At 52.0% G+C, this 17,170-nt stretch overlaps 7 protein-coding genes across 7 annotated transcripts; 2 read left to right on the top strand and 5 right to left on the bottom strand.

The window, feature by feature from the left end:
- On the bottom strand, window positions 1-726 carry CweA (putative GPI anchored protein; the record flags this gene model as incomplete). Its single annotated transcript, XM_025689915.1, has 1 exon — window positions 1-726. A coding segment is annotated over exon 1 (479 nt), but the record flags the coding sequence as incomplete, so codon positions are not given.
- Window positions 727-1,588: 862 nt separating this feature from the next.
- On the bottom strand, window positions 1,589-2,853 carry BO97DRAFT_444284 (uncharacterized protein). Its single transcript, XM_025698439.1, has 2 exons — window positions 1,984-2,853; window positions 1,589-1,909 (listed from the first exon to the last, which is right to left on the bottom strand). The coding sequence occupies exon 1, from the start codon at window positions 2,510-2,512 to the stop codon at window positions 1,991-1,993; it is 522 nt and encodes a 173-aa protein (XP_025550242.1). The 5' UTR covers window positions 2,513-2,853; the 3' UTR covers window positions 1,589-1,909; window positions 1,984-1,990.
- A 1,240-nt stretch (window positions 2,854-4,093) lies between these two features.
- On the bottom strand, window positions 4,094-4,934 carry BO97DRAFT_415575 (uncharacterized protein; the record flags this gene model as incomplete). The annotated part of the gene is made up of 4 exons (XM_025696398.1): window positions 4,094-4,407; window positions 4,461-4,504; window positions 4,582-4,627; window positions 4,739-4,934. The coding sequence occupies 4 exons, from the start codon at window positions 4,932-4,934 to the stop codon at window positions 4,094-4,096; spliced, it is 600 nt and encodes a 199-aa protein (XP_025550241.1).
- A 243-nt stretch (window positions 4,935-5,177) lies between these two features.
- BO97DRAFT_478920 (uncharacterized protein) lies at window positions 5,178-10,283 on the bottom strand (the record flags this gene model as incomplete). Its single annotated transcript, XM_025700656.1, has 22 exons — window positions 5,178-5,454; window positions 5,507-5,538; window positions 5,619-5,704; window positions 5,751-6,140; window positions 6,201-6,320; window positions 6,370-6,622; window positions 6,679-7,422; window positions 7,480-7,670; window positions 7,706-8,071; window positions 8,181-8,324; window positions 8,379-8,459; window positions 8,514-8,579; window positions 8,636-8,808; window positions 8,857-8,978; window positions 9,036-9,248; window positions 9,354-9,472; window positions 9,527-9,581; window positions 9,629-9,675; window positions 9,731-9,920; window positions 9,969-9,987; window positions 10,039-10,158; window positions 10,216-10,283. The coding sequence occupies 22 exons, from the start codon at window positions 10,281-10,283 to the stop codon at window positions 5,178-5,180; spliced, it is 3,876 nt and encodes a 1,291-aa protein (XP_025550240.1).
- Window positions 10,284-11,192: 909 nt separating this feature from the next.
- BO97DRAFT_471370 (oxidoreductase, short chain dehydrogenase/reductase family) lies at window positions 11,193-12,450 on the top strand (the record flags this gene model as incomplete). Its single annotated transcript, XM_025700041.1, has 4 exons — window positions 11,193-11,665; window positions 11,755-11,866; window positions 11,948-12,061; window positions 12,118-12,450. 4 exons carry the CDS (start codon window positions 11,193-11,195, stop codon window positions 12,316-12,318), a joined length of 900 nt encoding a protein of 299 aa, XP_025550239.1. The 3' UTR covers window positions 12,319-12,450.
- Window positions 12,451-13,355: 905 nt separating this feature from the next.
- BO97DRAFT_112719 (uncharacterized protein) lies at window positions 13,356-13,812 on the bottom strand. The gene has a single exon (XM_025689914.1). It carries the CDS (start codon window positions 13,706-13,708, stop codon window positions 13,469-13,471), a length of 240 nt encoding a protein of 79 aa, XP_025550238.1. The 5' UTR covers window positions 13,709-13,812; the 3' UTR covers window positions 13,356-13,468.
- Window positions 13,813-14,588: 776 nt separating this feature from the next.
- BO97DRAFT_406577 (uncharacterized protein) lies at window positions 14,589-15,727 on the top strand. Its single transcript, XM_025695445.1, has one exon. The coding sequence runs from the start codon at window positions 14,691-14,693 to the stop codon at window positions 15,594-15,596; it is 906 nt and encodes a 301-aa protein (XP_025550237.1). The 5' UTR covers window positions 14,589-14,690; the 3' UTR covers window positions 15,597-15,727.
- The last annotated feature ends 1,443 nt before the right edge of the window (window positions 15,728-17,170 follow it).

The following is a 17,170-nucleotide window of genomic DNA, read 5'->3' as shown; positions in this document are numbered from 1 at the left end:
GCGAACGTGTTACCAGTGTCGACACCACCCGGTCCCCCGATAAGGTCGACGTTCTCGTGCTGGCCGCGAGCATGGTGGTGGCCACGACCGTGGGGCGGCACCACCTCCACTACATCCTTCTCCAGCTGAACGGAGTGATCATCTTCGTGGAAGGCGCTCTCGTTATGGTTCTCGACGTGGGCCTGCGGCTTCACATAAGTCGAACCGTCGGAGAATCCGTCGTTGGAGCCGCCTTCGCCTCTGGCCTTGTGGTGGTGAGGGCGGCGGCCATGTCCCGGCTCGATTACGGTCTTCTTCGCGTCCAAATCGAGGGAGTGGTCGTCGGAGTGGTAGTCGTTCACCTCGCTCCGGAACTTGTTGTCGACCGGCAAGGCGGCGTCACTGCCGCGGTCTTCGCCCTGCGAGCCCCCGATGACCGAGGTGGCGCGGGCTACGGCAGCGAGCGCCGCCATGGGGAGTCCTGCCTGGAGTCCCTTCATGTCGTTATTGGCTGTTTACTGGATGAATTAATATAGATCGGATTTCACGTCAAATATAGAAACAAAATACAACACAACCGAAAGTTGAACGAGTGACTGGGGCCGAGGCCGTGAGGGAGGGGCGTAACAAGAAAAAAGAAGATTAAGGAATGAATTGTTTGGCGACTGTAAGCGTACGATCGATTCGACCTGATCCGAAAGAAACAATCCTCCAGGGTTTGGCGGACGCTGCTGCACCTTTTATCCATAGATGGCATCATTCTGGCGCTGGCATGCTGCTTCCCCTGCGGCAAACAAACAAATACACTGGGGGACTTGTTTTCCCTCTGAGAATGTCACGAGGAATGGACACTCACGGCGAGTGGAAGCTGGACCATGTGTTCACAGGAACTCGGGCCTTCTTCCTTGAATGGTGGTGTTGTGCATTCCTCATGCTCAATTGCGTATAGAGCCAAGGGATCGGTATGTATGCATCCACCTCGTCAATCATCATAGATGCGTCCTTCGACGGGCGCTTCAAAGCTAGCCCCGTTCGGAAAATTAGCATCAGTCAATCAGGAGAGCCCTTCAAGTCTGGGGTCAAAGCCTTGTCAATGCAGGTATCGTTGGATGGGAAACGGTCAGGTACGAGTCCTGCAGCAAAGTGGTTCCGCGGCCGGGATCCGGCACAACATTTTACCGCCATCACGAAACGGGCACGGCATAAACTGCCAGCTGCTTGTCGAGAGGTCCAGACCAGCTCCTTTGCAGTGTCGTAACTACGAAGATTGTCAAATACAAGAAGATTGGGTCCGATATTAAGCAGTCTTGTTCAATTGATTCATTATGTGCAATGGTGATGTATCCCGTCATCGACATTCCCCCCTCATCGCCCTCACTGAAGAGGACTCAACGAGAGGCGAACTTCCTATCAGGGAGAATTGTTCTCCAGAGCCGATCAGTCCGTAGACCGAAGGCAACACTCGTCGTGGAAAGATGGACGAGGGTCGTGGCAGGCTCTGTTAGCTTTTTTCGATGTAATGAAGAAAAGAAAAAGTTCAGATAGGGGACGGCGCCGAGAGACGGTATTTATGTCGGCTGTGGATCACGTGCTCAGGCTAGCCACTTCTCGCTCGCTAGTTAACTGTATGTTCTGTTTGTATCTACATTCTCGTCCCGCATGTGTCGCTAGCAGAAGACGGAGAATAGAGCAGAGAACCACGAAAGCACGTATGTATGTACAGGAAAGCACCTCAACTTGCAAGGGAAAAGAAGAACAATGTACAGTACATGCAACCCCGATGCGACCAAAAGAAAATCCTCCAGGCTCCAGACTCCCATCAATATGTCCCGCAGAAAATGTGTTTGTTTGTTGAGATATTAAGTTGCATCATCGCACCAAGAACGGTGAAGTGAAGTATCGATCGACACATCGTAAAGGAAGAAGTCGCCTGTCACCACCAAGTCAGCTTGATGAACCCACTCCAAAGGATCCCTGAAATAGTTTGCACAGTATTCAACTTACCTGCATCTCATCCGATGAACTCCTGCCGGTGGTCCGACCTCCACACGGCTCCTCCCACCGCGACCGTAATTCCCAGCGCGATCGCAATCATGGTTCCCAGTATGACGACGGCAATGATGGCCTTGACGACCATGCGCTGCTTCTTTCCCAGTCGACTCATGCATCCACAGTGCCTCTTTGGTTGCCCCCAGAGATTCGACTCATGACGGCTGCCGGATTCCAAGGCGGATACGTTGAACATCGGCGGGCGCTCGGGGATAACGGAGGGCGTATAGCGTTGAACAGTGGGCTGAGGTTTCTCGGTTTCCACCTTGAATCGATCGATGGTCACCGATGGGGTGGCATGGCGATAAAAGGGTGAGGACGGCTTTGCGCCCACACAGGGGTTGTAGTCTCCTGGCTGGTGGTGATCAGGGGAAGCCGCCAGGTGAGGTGATGTTTCAGAATCGGCGGGGAGCTCGACTGCGGCGGGATGTTTCTCGGTTTCAGATGCATTGTGACCTGTCATTCTGCCAGGGTGACTCGCCATTTTGGTGGTCAGGATGTGTGGCGTGAGTATCGGGCGCCGTTCTTTGGACGAAAGCTTGTTTGGGGCAGAGAGAATAGACTGCAACTTTTGAGGTAGAAGATAGGAGTAAACGTAGCGACGATCAGGTCTATCAAGTGGAGCTCGGGGAGTAACAAGCTAACGATAGTTGCAAAGGACAGCGTCTGGGCCCTGGGCTGGCGTGGGCGTTCAATGCATGATGGAAGGGGGTTGTCTCGGTGGTGGCTTCCTGAAGGTGTGCAGTGCGGGTTGGTTGGGATACTGGGACACTGGGCCTCCATGGGCAAGATCCATCCAGATCATGGATCTTTTGTGTCTTTTCCTGCGGGCGCTAAGGATGACAGATGGAGAGACGCAGACAGACATTCCTGTTGTTTTCGGTGGGCTGAACTAGATCCGGCGAATTGGGTGGCGGCCTGGAGTCACTGGGGCAATCGGAAGTATGTATTTGCATGTTGCTATTTCGGTCGGACTCGCCGCGTTCGATTCCATGTCAGTGTATAGATGGTTGCGATGTCTTCCATCCTTATCTTCTGATGTCTTTAGGGTTTTCTTCTCTAGAGGTTATCAGAGCAGGCACTGCAATCAACAAAAGAGTATCGATAAAGTGGGTGGGGTACATACTGGAGTATAACTAGTAGGCAGCGGGATGCAGAGCGCGGGACGAATACATATCTCCGACACAATCTCCAACATGCTCATACCAGAGAAGAAAAAGACTCAGAGCTATTCTCCTACACAAACCTCATTTTAATCATATATCAAGCACAGCAACGTTAATATATAAGCAATCGAGAACTATCCTATGTATAATTGAGTATTATATCAGAGGTTATCACCATACAGACTTGTAATCTTGTGGCAAGAGTTGCTAGACCGCCTACAAAACCATCTAAAAATAAAAATGCTCCCTACTTGAAGAGTACATACGTCTGCATCAATCCCAACAGAATCGGTCTGTTCTTTGCGTTCCAAAGATAGCTCAGATCTGAAGACCGACTCAGACAGAACCTTGGCTTTGAAGATCCGAAGAACAACACAAATAATGATATCGACACAATAACCAGCCCATCCCTGCCGCTACCCCATAAACTGAATATAGCCCAGCCGGGAATCTAGCCTTCCACCTGCAATAAAGCGCTCCAATGAACTTATCGATCTATCCAATAAATCTGGAACCCCAAGCTAACTGGCTCTCTGAAGTCTACCCAGGTAGTCTAAGACTGAACCATCCAATCTCAGTTCCACCTCGTCCGAAGCCCAGCCCGAGGGAGTTACTGTCCAACCGGTTGACCAGGATACGCCCATGATCATCGCACCACCACCACTCCCAGCGCAAACATAGCTCCGGAATGCAGGCCAAGGTGCGGCCGAGCCTATGAGACCGAGTCGAGAAATTGTTTCCGGACGGGAGGAAGAACGGAGGGAGCAAAGGGTGTGTGTGGACGGGGATGTTCATCCCTTGATCCCTCTCTCCTCCCTTCCGGCCAACCCAACCCAGAACCGAATTGAAATCATAACATCTTTGGTTGCATTCCCCGTTACTGGCCTGGTGGAATTAGATCAATTCTCACAAATCGACCTAGCCTCTAGGTCTAGCTTCTCAACAAGCAGAGCGGTGAATATTCCCGCAGTGGTAGTCCCGGGAGACCGGGCTTGATGTCCACTACTTGTAGAGCCCAAGACCCAGCCACACCGTTCATGGAAAATGATGGCTTTGGGAAGTTCCCAGGCAACGGATGTCGGTTCTCCACAGTCAAGCTCCAGGGTGAGATGATGCAGAGAGACTGTCGCGTGACCTGCCTTTCGCTCAGCTTGAGACGGCGAGTCTGATTCTTCACCCTCAAGAAACTCCTTCACTTGGATCCAACGGTGATCTGACACAGTCCCAATGAGCCCAGGCTCATGATGCACAAAGCGATTTACTTACATATAGCATGATCGAAGCTTACCAGCCCGGGTGAGCTGCTACCGCTACACCAATTAAAAAGCTGCCGACCCCAGCCCATTCTCTGATACTTTTTGGCCCATTGGGCAAACTGCCAGCGTACTACATCGGATGCCGACTCGACTCAACTCGAACTCGAAATGTGTGAACTAAAGTAGAATCAGATACAATTTGTCTCGAGTGCTTTGGACACTCCGACAGATCACATCAGTTCTGTGTATGCAGATATATCTAATGCGGCACATTGCACACTACATTACCCCCGACGGTGAAAAGGCTGGCTAGCAGTGCGATTGCCGGCAACTGAGGTCGGGACGGGGCTTTGGCGGCTGTACTTCGACCTGAATGATGATGGTGCCGAGCTGCCGGTTGGAGCGCAGGGATTGGAGATTGTGCTAAAGTGGGTAACGGCAGAGGCATGAGGGCGAAGAGAGCTGAGGTCATGATTGTGGCCATGGTGATGGAGGTCAGGATGACGAACCGAGCGGGTTGTGGAGGTGGCAGCAGCAAGACTGCCGTCTCCACACAACTTCAGCTGAAAATGCCCCGAGCTGGCACTTCGGGCTCCACCCATAGCCCCCCACATATCTCGTCAAGCTTGTAAACTAATGCATAACCTATCTCAGGTTTATGGTGCTGTTCATTAATGCCTCTATGATCAAGTTGACTTATTGTTCAGTCACCTCCGGGGCATCCTTTTCATGAGGTTGAATGCGAATGTATGCTGCCTCGGATACTAGGCGGAGTCTGAAGATTAGTATCTCGCTCCATGTCCACTCGCATGTTCTCCTCCATCTCCTCCGCTTCCTCGTCATCCCCCCAGAACTCGCGGAGATCTTCTGCCCGCCAGCTGGTTGCCCATCCCGTTTCCTTCTCGATTCGTGTCAGAGTTTGGATAATAGCGGCATGTTCGGAATGATGAGACATGACTTTGCCAGCCAGCCAGAGCGGTTGCAATGCGTTGGTCCAACAGCCGCTACAATGTATCAGAAACCCGAGTCAGAATGTGAAGGTGTGGAAATGCTCACTGATGAGTATTCGAAGCTGAGATTGCGCAGATCTGTCGCGCATGCCAGAGAACAGACTTCTAACTCGACATTAGCAACTAAAGCTCGCCAGCCTGTCACTTAGGAAGCTTACCGTTCGACGTCGCTGCAATGGAAGAGTTTTAGGCTTTCCTTGAAGCAGAAGGAGAGCGCAGGCGTGATAGAGTTGGTTTCCGGATACTGTAAGCGTCAGAAGAAGTGAGGCGAGTGCACAAGTAATACTTACTAGCAGCGCCATTTCCATACAACACGGTCGGAAATGGCTTTTCGTTGCCTGACCCAGCAGTCGTGGTCGAGACACTAAAGATTGGCTTCATTTGACTAGGACGACACTGGTACCACTGTTCCACATCATGCAAGAGCTGTTGCCAGCGGTCAACATAGGAGTGGCCATCTTCCAGAACTCCGTGGTAGTAGGTGGGAAGTCTAGCGGAACCGACCAATACGCCCAGTGTCTGTGCGCACAGGAAAACAGTGTAGTTGGCATATGTATCAAATGCATATACGTTCGATGCCAGGAAAAGCTGCGCGGCTTCAGCAGGCGTCATGTCGCGAGGAATCCAGTGATGGATGGGAATTATGGTTTCTTCCTCCGAGATGAGACAACCGCAAACGTCTGATAATTGATTAGGATATTGATGGCAGAAAGAAAGAGGGAAGTGACAAAGCTACATACCCATCCTCGCAAAGCACCAGAAGAGCGCCTGTTCTTCCTTCCCTGAGAACCCATTGATCTCAGCGGCCTGAATCAAATATGCGCAGCCATCAAGATGGCGTCTCCATTCTTTGGGGTTACCTGGACAGTACATCAGAAGGTGATAAGCTGACAATAGCGCTGAACATACAGCTTAGCATCTCCAAAACGCGAAGAATCACGCAGGATGCAATGACAGGAGTACTCTTGCTTTCAAGTTCCGGAAGTAGCAGGTGAATAGCTTCTTGGTACAACGACAGACTCTCCGATTGAGACTTCTTGTTCTGCTTCCGCTCCATCTGCCGCGCCGATAAGGCAAGAATCGAGTAACGAAGATGAGGCGCTGATTTGGCCATCTGCGGGAAAGTCGAAGCGAAGTGGCGATGATTATCAAACATGTCAAGCTGTAAGACTAGCGTAAGTATGGCATCATCAAGACTACTCGCGCGTAGGTACTCACCCAAAGGCATATCTCGTTTAGATAATTCTGCCACAGGACAGTCTCCCGTTCGGGAAGGAGATCAAACTCCCGCCCTGTTCTTGAGTGAGACGTACCGTGAGACTCTGTCCCCACACGGCCTAATGGTAATGTACTGTCGTGTTCCGGTACAACTTCAGGGGAGCTACCCCGGCTTGGCATATCAGGTCGAGCAGTCCAGAGCTGTCTGTTGCGGAGAGTAGTATGTAGAGCCTCATAAGCAGATCCCGGGACAAACACATCGTTGGTAAAGCTGACTGTGTCAGAGAACACACTATGGTCAAATATTGGCGAAGGTATGGTCTGATAGACGTCTGACGCAGAGTGAGGGAGCTGCCCGGCGTTCCCAGAAAGGTTGCGAGGAGCAGCTAATTCATCGACAACAAACTCGGGACTCGAATGCATGTACGGCTGATATGATGGCGCATCTGGAGAGCGATGTACTGCGTGCTCCCCTTCTAAGGCAGACGCAAGAAGATCCAGCCCGCCTGGGTGCTGAAAGCTCTGATGCGATAGTGGTGAGAGTCTCTCGGCGCAGCGCGGGCTAAGATGCGGGAGATTATTTTGGGTGCCCTGTAAGGGAGAACTAAGCACAGGCCTCGCCTCATCTGTCCCGTTATTCTTGTCATTCTCCGATTGGAGCGGTGACGATGCGCGCTCAACTCCCTGCCGAGATTGCTTGAGCGAGTTTCGTTTGGCAGATCGAGCGGGAACCACACTCAAGATCTAAACCTAATCAGTCAAGAACTTGGGGTGTTCATCGCGTGGCCGATAGGGATCTACCTTGAATCTACTCTGACGAGATGCGCGACTGGTGGTTTGGTTCATGGAAGGATGCTCCGGCTCAAGGACTTTGAGGTTGGCCTCACGGAACGAACCCAGTCGGCGCCATTCGCACGTGTCGCCCCGACGTTTGCAGCCCGTGCATATCGGTTTTGCTTCATCGCCTAGAACGGTCAGCTCGACAATCCTTGCTCAGGAGAAAAGAGGCAGAGTAGCAGATAATTACATTTCCGGCGGCGATGGCTGCAATTGAGACAGCCAGTCCTAGTGCGCTTGCGCGGGGGCAGACGGGATGCATCAGGGGTAGTACGCATGTTGTGGCACAGATCAGATTCTGACTCCTCCGTCATCTTCGAAAGGAAGAAACAAAAATCTGGGGGATAAGATGGAGGTATGATGGAGAAGTGGCCGGAGAAACGAACACTGCGGGGAATAGAAGACTTGAGAAGAGAAAATTTCCTAAATTGGAAGAGATAACCGCCGCCCGCGTGGGGAACAGAGAAAAAACCGGGGTGAATTTCCCCGGACTGCAACTGCCTGTTTGGGATGTGCGTCCCGACACGAGTCGTTCCCAGGTCTCTTTCTTCAACTACTAGTAACTGACTATCTATAGTCATCTAACATGAACCACACATACCACTTGACAATCGGTCACTCTACATGCTCAATCATTCCCATGTCTTTCTCGCCCATCCGCTCACTGACACTTCCTGCTGCGCCCATCGATGGGTGCCAGTGAAGCCGCACCTTCTCTCCAGTGAAGAGCAGATCTACTTGCTCCAGGGAGAGTTTGCGAGTCTCTGGGTAGAAGAAGTAGATCAGAGGCAGGAAGCAGAAGTTGAACACTAGCGAGTCACGTTAGCTTCAGCCTTCTAGTCGGTGACGCGGGACCTATTCACCTGCGAAGTAAATGTATGTGCGATAGCCAATGTTGTCGATACTGACGGGAGTGATTTCCACAACAAGGAAAGTGAAGATCCCTAGAGAATGCCAGTCAGCTCTGGCACATTATGGTTCATTGCCTTGAAACATACAATTGGTGGCAGTGGCCATGGCGGCCGCTTTACTTCGAATGGCAAGCGGGGCATATTCAGCAGGCACTATTTGACCGGTTAGTGATTTTTGTCTGTAGGATAGAACGTGCAAGCAAACTCACATAGCCAAGGAATAGCAAGTAGGCCTACAGCGAAGAAGAAGTTGAAAAGAAACAGCATGATCGTAGCCACAATACCAGCCGCATGGCCGCCGTCGTAAACAGTGCCAGCCAAAATAGCCATGCAGCCACATTGCCCGGCTGCTGCAAAAAGCATGAGCTTCCGACGACCCAGTCTATCTAATTAGCAGTCTAATTGTGAATCCAGGGATAAAGGAGCATACCGATCGATGGTCCACACGGGAACAAACGTGGAGACAAAGTACGCCACGCCGTTGAATCCAGCCATCAGTAAAGCCAGGTTGTGGCTCATGCCAACCGAGTTCTCGAAGATCACCGTGTTGTACTGCATTTGTTCAGTCAAGGTGCGCTCATAAGACCCAGGGACTGGAGTCCGACTCACATATGTGATCAGATTGACACCCGACATCTGTTGCATGAACTGCCCGCCCATTCCGAGTAGAGTTCGGTAAAAGAACTTCTGTGGCCCATTGCTGAAGATCATACCAAAAGATCCTTCCTGGGACGCTGCCTGTTCCTCCGCGGTCGCACGAGAGATTTCTGCCACTTCCACAGTGACCACGGTGTCGGTTTCGGAAATCTGATCCGCATTGGCCTGAACAGCCCAGATAATATGACGGGCTTCATCGTGTCGACCGTGAGATATAAGCTTCTCTATATTTAGCTTCCGTGCCCCAACATTTCTGTATGACTGACTCACCCAACGAGGAGACTCCGGTAAGAGAAGGATCCCAAAGAGGGTGACGACAGCAAAGAGAATCTGCAAAGCGATCGGAAACCGAAACTGGGCTTCATTATCCACATAACTCATCCCGTAATCTGCGGCAGCTTAGTAAATTTGCCCGTCTTTTCCTGGAAAGGTGGAATACTGACCAACCCAGTAGGCCGTCATTACGCCAAAGATGTTAATAGTGAGCTCTATTGCCAGCTAATCAAAGTCAGCAGAAATCATAAATACTGGGCCAAGTGACTTACCCCTTTCCCTCGACTAGACGCCTTGCTCAACTCCGAATGCCACACCGCTGCTCCAGTAAGCATACATCGCACCAAAATTGTGACGGGAAGGACCACACGTACGGATTGTACTAGTGTTGAGACCATTACCGATGCCAGCCACAATACGACCCACGATCAATTGCGGGATACCGTATGCACTGCACTGGATAGCCGCACCAATACTAAGAATGATAGAGCCAGCGACGATACACATCCGCCGGCCTATCTTCTCGCCCGCGAACAGCGCAACGAGGGCGCCCAAGAAGCAGCCCTGTCCTTGTTAGTGATGTCAAAAAGGGAGGAGGTATATTCGACCTACGATCTCGTAGATAGCGACCCTGAACCGGTTAGTCTGGCTCATACAATAGTAACTCATGTGCTTGACTTACACCGTGCCCTGCAGCGAAGAACTGCCATGTCCTGTCGAGGTGGTGTCGATCTCGGGGAATGTTCGAGTGAACGCATTGCCAGTCAAAAGACCTGACATGACACCTTGATCATAGCCAAACCTGCATCCAAAGGTCAGTCACATCTGATGATGATGAGCAATTCCCGGGATGACTCACAGCAAGAAACCACTCCCCGCCGTGGCAGTGATGGCCAGCGAAAGCGGCTTACCAGTAAGAATAGTCATATCGTCCAAACGATGCGTGAGTATAGAAAGTAGAGACAAGGCCAGCAACTAGGGCTCGGATGCACTTCGACTTGACTTATGGGGCCCTAGCCAGTTTTATGTAGCTGGGCTATATAGGTAGGGTTAGGTTAGATATCGTCGAAAGACGGCAGAAGAACGATGCGGGACGTCATTTCCATGGGGTGGTTGCGGGGACACGAAGAACCGGGGTTTGGGGCGCGGAGAACAACCATAAAACCTCTTTTCCAAAGATAAGTCAAAGCCGGTACCATAACTTTGGTTGGTGCCATTGTGGATATCATCAAGTTCCTGAACCAGCTTGACGGCCCGCTTCAATACTTATGCGCCTTTTCCCGTCTGTATGGTAGTCAATTTATTAAAATGATGATTGGGCATTGTATATGGCCCGTGACCATCTCAGGTCTCATGAATTCCAACCTGCATGGCATCATCTGATTTCCACCCTCTTCCGCTATACGAAAAACCGAGTGGATTTCAATTAGGGCATCACCAAGTTTACGCTCGTATATTACCCAGTCCGGTAGTCTTTGGCGCCTCGGCACGACCCACAGTGGGATGAGCCGAAGAAATCGGCAACGCCGCGGTCTCATCCCGATCTTTCCGCATCGGGAAGGATTTAGCACTCGAGTCGTGGACAACACCACATGGTAGATCGATGGACCAGAGAGCATACTTGTAGTAGTCGCAGCATTGCACATATCTGCAGCGCAAGAAGATAAGCAAGAACCGTTGCATCGAGATAGACCGTCCCACAGCAGCTTCCTCCTTGTTACGTTAACCATAAGCGCTGCCCACCAGCAGCACGTTCTTTATATATGAACTCTCCACGAGAACATCGGACTCCTCCCACAGACACATCCTAATCTCTAATATCACACTACCACCAGAATGTCCCCCTCCATCTCCGACAACACCATCCCGGAGGTCGCCCTCGACCAGACCACTCCAGCCGTCGCCGACTCCACCCAACCCTCCGTCATCGGGCGCACAAACGACCTCTTCTCACTAGGCAACCGCACGGTTGCAATCACAGGCGGAGGCCGTGGACTGGGGATCGTGCTTGCGGGCGCAGTGATCGAAGCGGGCGGCGATGTCGTGTGCCTGGACCTGCTGCCGGCTCCGAGCGCCGAGGAATGGGCCTCCGTGCAGAAGCTGGCCACTGCGCGGCGCCTGCACGCATCCTACGTCTCATGCGACATCACCGACGAGGCGTCCACGAAGCAGGTTCTTGAGCAGATCGCCGCCGACGCCTTGAGCCGCAAAATGCCCCTGCGCGGACTTATCACCTGCGCCGGAATCCAGCAAATGGTGCCCGCGTTGGAGTACCCCGTCGACATGTGGAGGAAGATGTTGGATGTCAAGTTTGTGGTTCCTTCCTCATTAGGCTGAATTAGAAGCTGCTCCGCTGGAGAAGGTGAAGAAGTAAGCTTTTCTGACCAGCTGATATCAGTGTGATTGGCACTTTCATTCCCGCCAAGCACTGCGCTCGCATTTTCAAGGAACAGAACACCCCCGCAAGTATCGTGATGATTGCTTCGATGTCGGGCCAGATTGCCAACAGGGTAAGAGAAAATATCCTATCTTTTAGAGCTGTACTCGATGGAGTGTGATTATACGCCGCTGCTAAGAAATGACACCAACAGGGTCTCACCTGCACAGCATACAACTCCTCTAAAGCCGCAGTTCACCAAATGTGTCGCTCTGTCGCCCAAGAATGGGGACAGTATGGCATCCGCATCAACACGCTCTCCGCCGGTGTATGTTCCCCTTTTCCCAGGAAGTATCAAATCGCGTCCACTGACTGAGATTATAGTATATCCGCACTGCAATGACGGATGCTTTGCTCGCGGAGAAGCCGGAGGTGGAGGAGACTTGGATGCGGGGGGCGTTGTTGGGCCGTCTGGGTGTGCCGGAGGACTTCAAGGCGCCGACGGTGTACATGTTGGCTGATGGCAGCGGGTTCATGACGGGTGCGGATCTTAGGGTGGACGGAGGACATTGTGCTTCTGCTTGATTACAGAGCTGGATTTAATAGATGGCGTTAAGGTAGATAAGGGAATGTACTTCGTTAGGCATTGGATTCTTGTCTGTGGTGGTTCGTCGAGGTCATACACAATAAGCTGCCTTCGTGGCGGCCGAAATGCCGTATCCATTGATCTATTGACCTTAGAGTAGAAAGTCAGAAAGACACAACCCTTGAGCCCTGCTAAGGCTTCCTCGGCTATGGTCCGCTCGACTGGCATGCATTGGCCATATTACTAAAGCGCCCTGTGCTAATGGTCTCAGGCGCCTGCATTGACTGTCCCCGAAAGCGTATCGCTGGGACTCATGTCACATTGAACTTGGTACCATTCATGCGAGACGCAGAAGAATTAAACGAATGAAGAAAGATAGGGTCGACTACAGGGACTGAGTTGGGTATGACAAATTGGCTGGACAAGTGAGATCATGCTGTTACTGTTGCTTTCAGCACAATTACCTGGTCCATTCTATGGATTCCAAGCTCCCCACATCCACCCAAATTTCCCATTAGCTGAGAAAATTAGTCCGTGTGATGCTATTGTACCGACACCACTCAGAATGGAATCAGGTTCTCTGATCTGAAAAGCTCTGCCTGTGATACATCCATACGGGGAAATTGAGGGCATGCGTGCTGATGACCAACAAGGTCCGATCCCGAGTGATCAATTGAGTTTCTATCCCGGCGCTATTGTAAGTCACGGTGACATGGCTTGTAGTCAAAGGCCCACTGCATCTATTGCTGGGTGGAAAGCTTGTTGGATGTAGTACTGAAACCAGGACGGCGTGAGAGCAATTCCAACAAGAGTTGCTGGGTAGCCAATTAGACGAGATTGGCTGCACGCACAAGTCTGCTCCCACGACCTTCGAGCTAGAAAATGTTGGCAACCATCTGATCTGTTGTGAGATATCGATCATGCGTATGATGTTTCAATGTTTACCTGCTGTCCAGCATGGCGTGCTCAGCATCGAAAGTCATCACAGACCCACACGAGAAGTCAGACTGCATGAAGAGCGGGGGATTTTGAGTTCTAGTGTGGTATGTCTCGAAGCATTAAACACTTTTGCACCGACAGGAGCGACGGGAAGACCTCAACAAGCTTGTGGGAACAGGTGCTAGTCATTGACCCCGCGCGCTTGGTCCGTTATCCCATGGCAACGGTCGGACTGACATGACCTTCATGATCACCTCTGACCAATCGTTTCTGCCTGCGCTGAAGAAACATGGATGCGTGAGTGCGTACTGCAGACGCCCAGTTGGTGGAGTGGAGATGTAGATAAAGCAGGGAAAACAAGCAGCGTGGGTGTCTGGGGAGACCCAGCCACCAGACTAGAAATACAATGGAATTCAAGGCCAACAGAAGGCTTCGAGGGCGACAGGTCATAGGTGTGCTTGTGATAGAGGAGTTGCAAGATGGATTCCGTGGGCGAGCCGCCAGTAGGCAAGACCGGCAGATGGGTGCATTAACGCTGGGTAGAACGACAAGGATCCAGAGTATCTTTGACTTAGGGTGGGTTTCCTAGGCAGTCGATTGGGTCAAGATTGGACCAGCGTGCTTTAGTGAGTGATCTGGTGTAATCATTGTGTGGTGGCTAGGGGAAATTGGAGCTTTGGCGCCGGAAAATAGCGCGCGTCAATCCCTGAGGAAGTATCTCAATCTGCTCGTTAGTTTGCAGCATCGCAGCATCACCGATGCAATCTATGAGCATGGAGTGAGACGTGCAAGAGCTTTGAAACAATATATAAAGAGGATATCGAAGAGTGGTGTTGAAGAAGCTTCCACTCATTCGACAGAGTTGCTGATACTCCTTCTCTTCATCCACTGTCACACATCTTTGCAGATCAAACGATCTGAACCTGCAGTTGGGGGCAACAAACTCGTTCCCTCTTGTCCCGCAAGCCAATGCCCACCAGTCAATGTTGCAGAGTGGTGCCCCATCATTGCATTGAAGATCACCCCTCTCTGCAGCCAGCTTGAGGTAAGTTGAAACGCGTGGTGGAAAGATGTCGATAGTTAGTTTGGGACAGGGTGACTCGGGCTTCTTTCGATTGCAGCAGCCGCGCTGGACCTGTCGGGATCAAGCCACTTCGGGACTAGCGCGTGACACTGACATTGAATAGTGACAGACCATACAGAAGTCCCGTTCTTTTACCGTCATAATACCTGTATCGTACGCGAAATCCGTCTGCCTCTCAGGGTGTCGGCGTCAATTCGAGATAAATAACAATCCTGTCGCCCTCCACGTCTCGCCCGCACATCTTCCCTCCACCTTTCCCCCCCCTCCTTTTACCTTCTGTATCCAAGTGACGGGATATTAAATAAGAAGGTTTCCTTCGTATCTCTTCTTATCTATTTCACGGCGCCGATGATACCGGTTGGACGACTCCGATCTTCCAGTTCTGATTTGCCTACTGATCCCGGTAGTCGGCTTCCTCATACAATCCATCATCTATATACGACCAGTAGCCCTGGTTTACTGCCACGCACACACAACGTGACAAGGTCAGGCGCGTCTCTGCCAAACCAAGCCATCAACCGTCTTCAGCTCGTTGTTCCTGGAGGCACCGAATCTTCACTTGTGTCCTACACTCAACCTCTTCTACCCAGTCCTCGACAAACCAGCACCTCAAAAATGCCAGCGAAGCCAACGCTCCACCCGTTACAGACGCCGCGGACGATGACGTTCCCCTCCGAGCTCCAAGCCGACTCAGGCGCCAGTCTATCAGGAGGAGGGCGCAATCACAGTGACGACGGCCTGTCGACCCCGATCACTCCGCCCGCGGCGTACACGGAATTCCTCAAAGCCCTGACGCCGATCTTCTCGCCCGCCGACGGCAATGGGCCTGCCACACGCTTCGTCTGGGACAAAGCCGCCAAGACACCGACCTCGCAGCCCGCCAGTGCCGTCAGCGGCACCTTCAATTTCTCCGACCCAACGCGGCCCGCGACGGCGTCGCTGCCCCCGCCGACGCCGTACGGCACAGTGCCCCCGGCCCGGCGGGACATGCTGAGCCTGCGCCGTCTGCGCATCCCGCCCGCCATGCTGTACTCGCCCACCTTGGAGACGCCGCGGAGCGCGAACTCGATCCTGTCGCCCTACTCGCCGTCGGATTGGAAGCTGCGGTACTGGGAGGGCCCGCGCAGTGCCACCGCCGGTCGGGTGAGCGTGCGGCATGTGGTCACCCATACCGTGACGTATAAGCGGACGCAGCTGGAGGATCCGCCCAAGGGGAAGCGGAGAAAGCATAGTGAAGATAAAGATGAGTCCTGAGGCGTAGGCGAGGTTTTTGGTTTCATTCTGTCTGAATTAGGTAGCGCTGGGTTCTGGCGTTGGGAGTTGGGGAGGAGGTTTGATTTACTGGGGCAGGAAATAACAAATATGATTGACTTCTCTATCTCTGAGACCTTTTCCAAGTGCCACACCCTTGTAATCGCTGGATATGCATGAGTAGCGAGTTATCCTTTCAACGAGCACAAGTTGCTGACTGGTATATCTGGATCAGTAGTGTACAATACAGAAGCCAAGCTGGCCAATGACGACATGTACTGTACTGTAGGTGCAGTGAGAACTGATCAGCCAGTGACGTCGGCCATCAGCAACGAGTTCCCTGCAGTAGATTATCTTCTCTAGTAGCTATGATAGTCACCATCGAAGAGCGACTGGCAACGCCCCTCCCCTACACTGTGACCCAGGTACCATATATTTCCTGATCCCAAACTACAACGAACTCATCTATCAACCAGCAAACCCCTACGAGAACACTCAAACATCAGGCTTAATACAACTACCAACCAAAAACCTCAGAAATTGCCTTCAGGCCACCTCACCACCACCTTAGAGCCTCCAACCTGCAAAGCCTCTGCGCCGCAAGCACCCACTAACCTATCCCACGGAGCCCTCAAGTCCTCCAGGACACTACAACAGCCTCCAAGCGCCTCCACGTGTCCAGCCCAGACACCCTCCTAATCAAGAAAACCCACAAGACTCCATCCACCCTCAAGACCAACGCAACGCACCATTAGCAGATAACAACCCCACCCAACCACACCTCCAATCTCTACGTAAGCACGCCTAGACGCAGATAGATGCCCAACTCCCAAGGAAAAAAATCCAGAACCCAACGCAATGCGACCCGAGCATACGGAAGCGCGCACTGACAGACGAACATCCCGGACACATCCGCGGGTGAGACGGAGGGGGGATGGAAGTCCGTGGGAAGGAGTTGTGACCCGGGGAAGTGGTAGAGATGGCGATTGGAGCAGAGGCAGGCCGGACGGCACTAGGGGAAGACGGGAGAAAGGGGGGTTAGGGGGGTGTAAGCTAGGCTTTGTTGGCGCGGTTGTTGGCTTTGGGAGGGGTTGGTTGGTGGACTGACGCCGTGGGACGCTATCTTTTGCTTTGGGAGGGCTTACTGTGTGCTGTTCTTGGGTGTGTGTGTGTGGATGGGTGTTGGTGGAAGGGTACGAGTAATTTGTGGTGGGTTGATGGGGTTTGATGTTGGTCGTGGATTGTCGTAGAGTACTAATGTACAGTAGAAGAATTGGTGTTTGGGCTGGCTGGTATACAAAATCTCTACGAAACGATACAGCATCTGGATAGATTGAGATATCAATAGCATCCATATACTCAATCATAAAGATGGTGAGAGAACAAGAGCAAAGGAAATAAGAGGCTCAACACATCAGGCTCCATACCTCAGATGCTACACACAGTAAGTATTGTAACATCCCTAACCATCAGCGGTAACGGTAACTTACACATACACGCCATACCAACCCGAACACACGGCGGTAACCCTACCCTCCCCATTGGAACAGCCCAAGCCCCCAAGCCTTGAGATTATA

This window comes from Aspergillus homomorphus (genome assembly GCF_003184865.1).
Source record: "Aspergillus homomorphus CBS 101889 unplaced genomic scaffold BO97scaffold_25, whole genome shotgun sequence".
NCBI classification, from domain to species: domain Eukaryota; kingdom Fungi; phylum Ascomycota; class Eurotiomycetes; order Eurotiales; family Aspergillaceae; genus Aspergillus; species Aspergillus homomorphus.
Note: the sequence above shows the minus strand (reverse complement) of the source record. Positions and strands in the feature narration are given on the sequence as shown.